This window comes from Limulus polyphemus, unplaced genomic scaffold (assembly GCF_000517525.1).
Source record: "Limulus polyphemus unplaced genomic scaffold, Limulus_polyphemus-2.1.2 Scaffold3230, whole genome shotgun sequence".
NCBI lineage: Eukaryota > Metazoa > Arthropoda > Merostomata > Xiphosura > Limulidae > Limulus > Limulus polyphemus.
The window spans coordinates 56,257-65,288 of NW_013668840.1; the positions used below are offsets into that span (position 1 = coordinate 56,257).

At 33.9% G+C, this 9,032-nt stretch overlaps 1 protein-coding gene across 3 annotated transcripts in view; it reads right to left on the minus strand.

Moving 5' to 3' along the window:
- Window positions 1-521: 521 nt before the first annotated feature.
- The window catches only part of LOC106468944 (inactive pancreatic lipase-related protein 1-like), a 23,063-nt gene continuing 14,552 nt past the window's right edge, over window positions 522-9,032 (minus strand). For all 3 annotated transcript variants that reach the window (XM_022397337.1, XM_013929398.2, XM_013929397.2), the window contains 5 exons: window positions 7,843-7,959; window positions 5,215-5,475; window positions 4,941-5,055; window positions 3,679-3,888; window positions 522-981 (listed from right to left, as the gene is read on the minus strand). In XM_022397337.1, the coding sequence (XP_022253045.1) occupies window positions 852-981; window positions 3,679-3,888; window positions 4,941-5,055; window positions 5,215-5,475; window positions 7,843-7,959 (833 nt within the window). In that variant the 3' untranslated portion in view covers window positions 522-851. The remainder of the gene's footprint in view (window positions 982-3,678; window positions 3,889-4,940; window positions 5,056-5,214; window positions 5,476-7,842; window positions 7,960-9,032) is intronic.

The following is a 9,032-nucleotide window of genomic DNA, read 5'->3' on the forward strand; positions in this document are numbered from 1 at the left end:
CTAGTCTAACTGTTCCATCAGTTGTGATAGTTCAATCACAACAAAGCATCCAAATAAACATCCCCGAAATCTCTACAAGTGTATTGCACAAAAGCCTACTTCAGTGTATTCACACCGAACACCGTCTATAGTGGAAGTGGAGCTGTAACGTCTAAAATAAAACTAGTTTTTTTATCGTTACTATTGATCACGAACACCCCTATATAGAAGCACAATACTTACTTCAATCTGTAAATGTTCAGTCTGGTTAACAGAAGAGTTTTAATTAACCAATCATCGAAAAAATGCTTATTTTTTCACATGATTATATTTTCATTGTACCATCTATTAAGTGTTTTTACGTCCCCCAGTAGTACAGCGGTATGTCTGGGTTTCGATACCCGTGGTGGGCAGAGCTTAGATAGTCCATTGTGTAGCTTTGTGCTTAATTACAAACAAACAAGTGTTTTTACACAGTATATCATTAATTAAATATAAAAACGTTATGCATTAAAACGGTGTTAAAATCAAATAATTCAAAGTTTGAAAGAAACATTTATTTGGCTCTGTAACAATACATTAATGCTCTTAAAGAACATACATGCATAACACAGTTTATAAGCACAAATAGAATTATCGGTTCATACAAAACACGTAGGATAAAAAAAGATTCGTAAGTTACATTAAAACCTCCCGATAAAAACTGTACTTTCTTCCAGGTCCATCTATGGAAAGTGTTAAGATTTTATCGAGTTTTTAATGCAGTTTATCTAAATAATATCAAATAGATAAGTTTTGTAGATGAAAGTTTTATAAGTAATTACTTTTATACACTTTTTTCTTGTTACACTTAATAATCTTAATACATTAAGTTAATCTGTAGAAATTTTTTGCATGCTTGTTTCTTCTCCACATTCTCCTGGTTCTAATCCAATACTTTCATCGGACATCACTGCTTCGGCTGGGTTGGCGCAGAAAATGAAAGGAGTCATTTGCCGCCTTCTGTTGAATCAGAAAACCCGAAGTTCATGAAAAACATAATTCTAGGAGCGTTACGGCAAATGTTAAGAAATACTGTGAAACTAAACATCGAATGTAAAATATTGTAAGGTTTAGTAGAAACAGATAATAAACAATAATTTTTGTGCAAATTGATATAATTAGTAGTGGGGCATGTTTCCAAAATTTTTCAAAATAATTCCATTCCTCATCATTTGGTGACAAACAATATAAGTCAGTAACATACGACCAATCAAAAGGATAAAGTAAAGAAAAAGGAAGTAAATTTAGGGATGGCTAATATCAATCTTTCAAAAACAATGCAAACAAGATAGTAGGGATGGCATTTGCATCATTCCTAAATAATAGCGCAGGCACACAGTGTAATAGAATGTTAACAGACAAAAATAGGATAAATTAAACTCAATTGTGATTGTATACTTATATATATTGCTATTTGTCAATTCTTGCTTGCGCTATTACGTAGGGGTGATGCAAATGCTATCCCTACATTTACTTCTTTTATTGAAACTTTTTTCTTTACTTGTTTGCTTTTTTTAATGCATTTGTATTTATAACTAAGTTCTAAATACAATGAGGTTTCAACTGTAATATTTATTGTTTACTTATTATTGGCTGGTAAATCCTGTTTCACCCTGTACTTGAACTCTTTAAAACAACACAAAATTTCTGTAAAAAAGCCAACTTCATAGGGTAATGATAACATCGTTCACACTAGAATGATAATTTTTTAAATTATTACTAGTTATAAAAGTGGATACTCCGTTTGAAACTATGTCACCTCAGTGAAATTGGTTGACACCATTGTTTTGGTTCTTGAGTTATCATGTGATAAAAAAGAAGCAGAAGAAAGAAGAACAAGAACTTTTTTGCTATGATATTTACAGACACTTCCTGAACTTGTGACTCAGGCATTACATGGATATTGTTATAAAATGAAACACTTTGTAGTACTGTAAGGTTCTGATGACTTATTGGAGAAATATTTAAAATAACATTTCGATGAACAATTCGGGCCATCTCTACATAGGCAGTGCTGCCACCTACCTGATGCTATACCAGTTCTTCGTCTACTTTAATCTAATTTATTTGTCTTTAACAAGAGACGTCACACACACTCGTTATAAATCACCACTGAAAAAAGACCGATCTGTTGGTTTGTTCAATATAAGAACTGAAATTTTTGAAAGTTGTCTCACTGGAAGATATATAATGAATTATGAAACTGACCTCATCTCACTATTATCGCTTAACAAAATGCACACATTTAGTGAAAAGCAACAAAATGTATGTATGACGACAATATAATAATATATTAGTTTCTTTTAAAGTTTGTTCTAAGGAAATAAAAAATCTATAATACAAAGACATATGAAGTGCCAAGTGTAGGAATTTCGAGGTGAAGGGTTTCCCCCATAATATTCAGGAATGGCAGTGTATTTTTCATAGAATTCTTAACTAGTGGATCTTTTCTATACGCTCTACAAAATTGTATTTGCACTACATCAAACGCTTTTGTCTCCACTCCCTACACGAACGCACATTTGTTGTTCCTTTTTTTTTCGTTTAATTTCGCGCAAAGGTACTCAAGGGCTAGCTGCGCTAGCATTCCCAAATTTTGAAGAGATAAGAGTAGAGGGCAGGCAGCTAGTCAACACCACCCACCTCTTGGGCTATTCTTTAATAACAATCAATGAAATTGACGTCATATTCTAATTCCCTACGGCTGAAAGTGCGAGAATATTCGGCGACATGTTTCGGTCCCGCGATCTGCAGATTAGAGTCGAGCGTCCTAACCAACCGGCCATGCCAGGCCTTAGAACGCACATAGCCTTCTCTGTCACCTTGTTTGTCAATGACGTATTCGGTGACAGCGCATGCGTTATATGTGATTGCACTTGGTATGGCAAAAACTGCCTGCATATGCCCTTCATCCACTACAAACCATAAGTTCGTACCTATTATTGCTTTGTCGTGGTTAAAGTTTATAATACGTCAAGTAAGTTTTGGACACCCGGTACATTCTCAGCCTCTTGAGCTGCAATGTAAGTTACAAATAGATATGTAGATGTACAAACCAACATGTAGTTTAATAAAATGAAATGTACAGTTGTAAATTCTCGAGCACATTTCATAAATCGATTTGTGCACTTAATAAACTGACGATTTAATAAAGCGAAGTGGGGATTATAAATTGTCATGTACATTTGATAAATCAGCAAGTATATTTCTCAGACAACTTGTCAATTTACAAATAGTACTGACATTTATCAACTGAAAAGTCGATTGATAATTTTCCTGGGTAACGGAGATTAAATAACCAAACAATTTACCTTAAATTATAAAGTTACGTTTGACGCCTCGTTAGAGGATAGAGGAACAATCATGATATCCTTGATTTATGGAGATATTATTAAATTACGGTACAAAATGAAACAGTTTGGTAGGCATTCTTTTTTCCCGAAATTTTAAAAGACGAATAAACTCATCATAATCAGGAAACAATTATTTTTTCATATGTATTTAGCCTAGTTGAGGCACCTAGTTAAACTTCACACATTACTCAAATTATATTAATACTTTCTCTTCATCTAAACCTTATATAAACACATACATATATACAAGGTCGAATGGTGGTAATACAGCTTTTTATATGTTTATTATGTATCAACTTCTCACTCGTTTTTCCCAGTGTTCAGAGGCATTATTGAGATTCTTCCAAAATGCAATCCTTTTTCATTATCGTACGTCTCACCCTGCCAAAAATCAGGATCAAAAATAGTTGGAGCCCGACTGACCCACTTAAAGTTAATATTTTTTATGGGTCCAATATCTCTCGTAGTAGACTCGACGTAGCTGTATTTTTCTCCAGGTTCAAGTAGTTGTGGCCTGAATAAATAATTCAAACATTTATGTATCATTTTGTAACCAACAAAATACTATTTTAGGGCTCTGATTTTACAATCTGGTCGTTAAGAAAACATATCAGATACCTGGATTTTGTTGGGTACTACAACATATCGCAAGCTTTGAAATGTTTGTTTGTTTCCCTTTAGCGCAAAGCTACACAATGGACTATCTGCGCTGTATCCGCCTCGGGATCATCGAACCTAGATTTTTAGTGGTGTGAACAGTGGTGTATCCAGAAATTTGAAAAAAAAGGGGGGCAAATCTTAACATTCATATTTGCATATAATTTATATTTATTTTTACAATATTGAAACTTTTTCAACAAGATGCTGCTTTTAAAAGAAAAAGAGAAATAAACAAATATGCTCTACTATGCCCCTTGATAGATAGTTTTATAACTTAACGTATCTTCACTTTACATTGTTTTTTGCTTTTGCTTCCCTTATTTCGTAAGATAATATCTAGTGAATATTAGCTAATGTTTTCAAAAACCCAAGTAAACTGCATATTTTGCTTACTAAAATTAATTGTGCGCGTAGTGTCAAGCTAACCTGGTGGAGGCCAGCACATAAAACACATCAAATACAAACAAAATTTGTTGAGCAAGTAATTGAGTTAAACCTAATAAATTGACTATAGAACCTGCAGTACTGAAACTTATTACTTGACTTAAACCTAAGACTATTCCCTAAATATAAACTTTTTTCTTCACTGGATTACTTCATTCTTCCCGGAAGTTGAAAAGCTGGGTTCATGTATCTGGTCCCTTGATGAGTCAGAGGTAAGTTAACGGACTTGAAACGCTAAAATTAATTCGGGGTTCAATTCCTTGCGATGGGCATAGAGCAAATAATGCATTGTGTAGCTTTGCACAAAAACGAACAAACCATGTATTTAAAAATGTTCATATATGTGTGTGTCATTATTTCACAAAACTAATCAAATGAAACACAAATAAAGAAAATGTTGGAAATATATATCTGTTTCCATTGTACTAAATATTAGCTAAAAATACGCAGCTTAGTACTAACCGTGTCCGAATCCGCCAGTTACCTTTCTCACCATTCACAGTTACGTGCAGCTCTCCTCGCTGACGTGGAATGTCATTCTCTTCAACTAGGCTTACCTGAATCTGGTACGCATGCACTGAAAAACACCAAGAACATAAAAAAGGATTTTAACTGATAAAATTCGAGCGAAAGGTTCGTGTCTCTTCATCTATATACTCGACGTTTTTAATGTTTAATTTCATTAATGGTTTAATATTTTAACTGATAATTCTTACGATTGACTCATCCAACTCACAGCAGTATGGTTTCGTGGAAGATGTTTTCAGGTAGAACTTTTTGCCATTTTTTTTATCCTTGAATTTCCGAAAAATTTCAGCTTCTGGGCCAATCATGATACAGTTCTGACCATCCTCCCCGCAGTCCGTGCATTTCCCGTCCAAGTAATTTTCCCAACTGTCACAAGCGACACCTACTGGTGTACAGTTTTCACCATCTATTGCTTCTAAAAAATAGTCAATGGCTCTCATCTGGTCACAAGCAGCTATACGCCTTATACCTAAAGGTTTCAAAAGTTTTTGTATAAATATTAAAGGTTTGTAAATGTTAAAATGTTTTTTGAGAATAGTACGTGTTATCCAGACGCATAAAATGGTGTAAACTTGGTGTACTTGGACTTATCAAAAGCTATTTATAAGATGTCATTCAAAATATTAGCTAAAAAATCACATCTGTGGGGGGTTGGAAAAAGGGTAGCAAACTGGACTGTAGGTTGATCGGATGAAATAAATCAGTAAATATTTAGTGATGGAGTCTAATCAAACTGGACTCCCCTTATTACTAGTGGAGTGCCTCGAGGATCAGTGCTTGAGCCTTTGCTCTTTCTCATCTACATTGATATAGATATTGAGAAAATTATTAAAGTAGTAAAGTTTGCAGATGACATTAAACTGCTAAGTATTTCTAACTGTATTGAGAATATTGAGGTACTACAAAATGACTTGAGAAATTGGTTAATTAGACAAATATTTGGCAAACGACCTTTGATTATAGTAAATGCAAGATAATGCACTTGGCTTATCACAGTTTTGATCACACATTTAATATAGAGTGAACCCACTCAATAGCGTGACTGAAGAAAACGAATCTTGGCATATTGGTGGATAAGTCACTTAGGCCCTTGAAACAATGTTCTGTTTCTAGTAGTAAAGCTAATAGACTTTTAGGGCGTATTTATGGATATATGGATTACAAGTCAAACGATCGAAGTAATTATATCTTTATACAAATCATTAGTTAACACAAGCTTGGGATAATGTGTACATGTTTAATCTCCTCATCTAAGAAATGATATTGACTTATTGGAAAGAGTTTAGTGGAGAGCTGCTAGAATGATTCCGAGGATAAAAAAGGTTAAAATAATAAATAAATAACACACAACGTTAAAATATTATGGAGATATGTTGAGATATTTTAACTTATTTTCCCTTGAGAAAGGGAGGGTAACAAGTGAGTTTATCAAAGTGTACAGGATTACCTAGGGGTCAATAAGATAAATGTCGCTGAATTCTTTGTGCTGAATCCTGAATACAATAGGACGAAAAGGCAAAAGTTTATGAGTTGGAAATGATAGGATAGGCTCCAGTTAAGAAAGTTTTATTTTACTAACATAGTAATTGGCTTATGGAATGAGTTGCCATTGCAGTAATATAGGACAACACCTTAAAAGGGTTTAAAAGGTACTCAGTAATTTACTGAAAAATAAAGGGCGGGTTTAAGTTTTTACTATTTATCGAGGATGGGTGTGATATACAAAATGGTTCCTTGGTGTCCCAAGAACAGGGAGCAGAATTTCTATTATTTCTGAAATGAGTTTGAATAAACAATGATGAGATTCCAAGTTATTTCTAACAATACCAACCCCACCTTATTCAAGTTCATAACGGTATTAACTTGAAAACGATTGTTATTAAAAACAACACCTGTCACTTTCTTTAAAAACACGTGACTATCTATGGTACATAAAAATTACGTCAAGGCTCCCAGTACGTGTTACAATATTATTAGGGTCAAAAGAGTTTTAAAAAACTGCGTTTTGTGTGTGTGTGTGTGTTTGAATTTGTCCATCACGAAAAGTCTGGTGTTATAAATATATTCAGAGAAAAAATCAGTTCTTTGTTATCCCTGTTGAGTTAAACAACGTTTGATTATGATGTGATTTCCGTGTTTCTATAAGTGGATAAATATTCATCATCAACAAATACGCGTGAATAACTCTAATCAACCGAATTAACTACACCAAGAGCTAAGCCCGTCGCCAGGTCTGGAAGTGAAGGTTTTTTTTGCTTGTTTGTTTTTTGTTTCAAAGTGGAACTCGTTTCATGTGTAAGTTGTAACTTTAGTGTCCAGGAACGAAAAATATTTTCCCAAATATGTAATGTTTCTTTTATTGTCACTGCAAATAAAAATTTCTCGTAAATTTCGTCTGTTAAGTATAAAAATGCTATTTCCGTATGTATGCACAGTGTTACAAAGCAATTATATAATTAGAGGCCATCATCAAAGAAAGGAAAAAATAAATGTTAATAGGCGGGCGGAACTCCGGCAAGAGTGGGAAGGTTTGTTCGCACCCCCCTGGCTACTGGCTTGCTAAGAGCATATTTAGAATTGATATTTCTGTCAAAGGATACTATGGCTAATATGAAAAACGTATTACTTAAGCCGTTATTTATAATCATTTGCTTATTCTGAACTTTTAGTTTAATATATTTTTATATATTGTTTTTGTACAACGTCCAGAGTGTCTCGTGTTACTATGTTGTCGTAAAATACAATAGATCTCACCTTTTTTCCTGGTGTTATTTTTACTTGTATATTTGTAAACACAACGAATTAGGATAAAAAAACAAAAAATGTTTTTCGCAACCTTGCTCGAAGCCTTGGGTGAAAAGCGTGCTGATTGGATCTAACAAGCATCCTGGTTGGTAGTCACCTCCGTTTGGGTAAAAGTCAATGTGACCTACAGCTTCAGTCGTGCTATCGCCTGGAGGAAGAAGTAAAAGTTTAGTCGATCCATAAAAGTCAGTTATACACGAATAATACTCATTGCATCACACAAGATATAACACATAATGAATAATACAGCTTTACCAAGGCCAACCGCTGGTCTGTGCACGACCGGTGCCTGTCTGCAGAAATATCCAATGGAAAAAAAAAAGAAGAGAGAGAGAGAGATATCTCTGTGAAAGATTTGTTTTTCGTGAACTTTCTAATTTGTGCCTGCGTTAAGAATACGTGAAAGGTGCTGTTTTCTTCTTAGTTCATTGTAAAATAAATGAGCCTCATAACTTCAAAACTAAGAATCCTTAAAGTAGTGAAATTAGGAAATAACGCTTTTGTTGATCTCTAATCGCCTAGCGGAACATTACTTTCAATGTTGTTGTTGGCTGAATCGTGCTTTTTTTCTTTTTTCTTTTACTTTCAATTCACTCGAACCCAACCGCATTAATTATGTATGTATATAATGATAATTATAAATGTGCACCATTGTTTCTAAATGAATATTCACATTATTAAAATTTTGAACCCTTTCAAACTTGTTTTTACAGCACTACATTCTGTGTAGTTAAAACCTATAGATCATATACTATAATACGGATTTAAATGGCTATATTCTCTTACGTTCTCTAAATTTTTCACACAGATTTGCCGGTCCGTAGAGTGGAAAAGGTTGAGAGCCATTTGCCGAGGAACAAGAGTATCAGACCGGTAATTTAAGTCTCAGGTTTAAGACATGGTTTTACCAAATATCTTCGCACTTTCACCTGTGAATGGGTTATAAGAGTGACAGCCAACATTGTTATTCGGTTAAGATTAGCCTATAGATGCTACCGACTGGTTTCTCTTCCTCCGATCCACAGTTCAAAATTAGGGACGGCTACCAAATACAAAATAGGGACAATATTTTGTCTGAAGGAAATGCATTAATCTAGTAATATATATGTATTAGGTCGTCATTAAATGAATGTCGCTTTTTTAGATGAAAAAACCCGACACAATTTATATATCAAAACATTTATTAAATGAAATAGTCTCCATTCTTATTGATGATGCTTT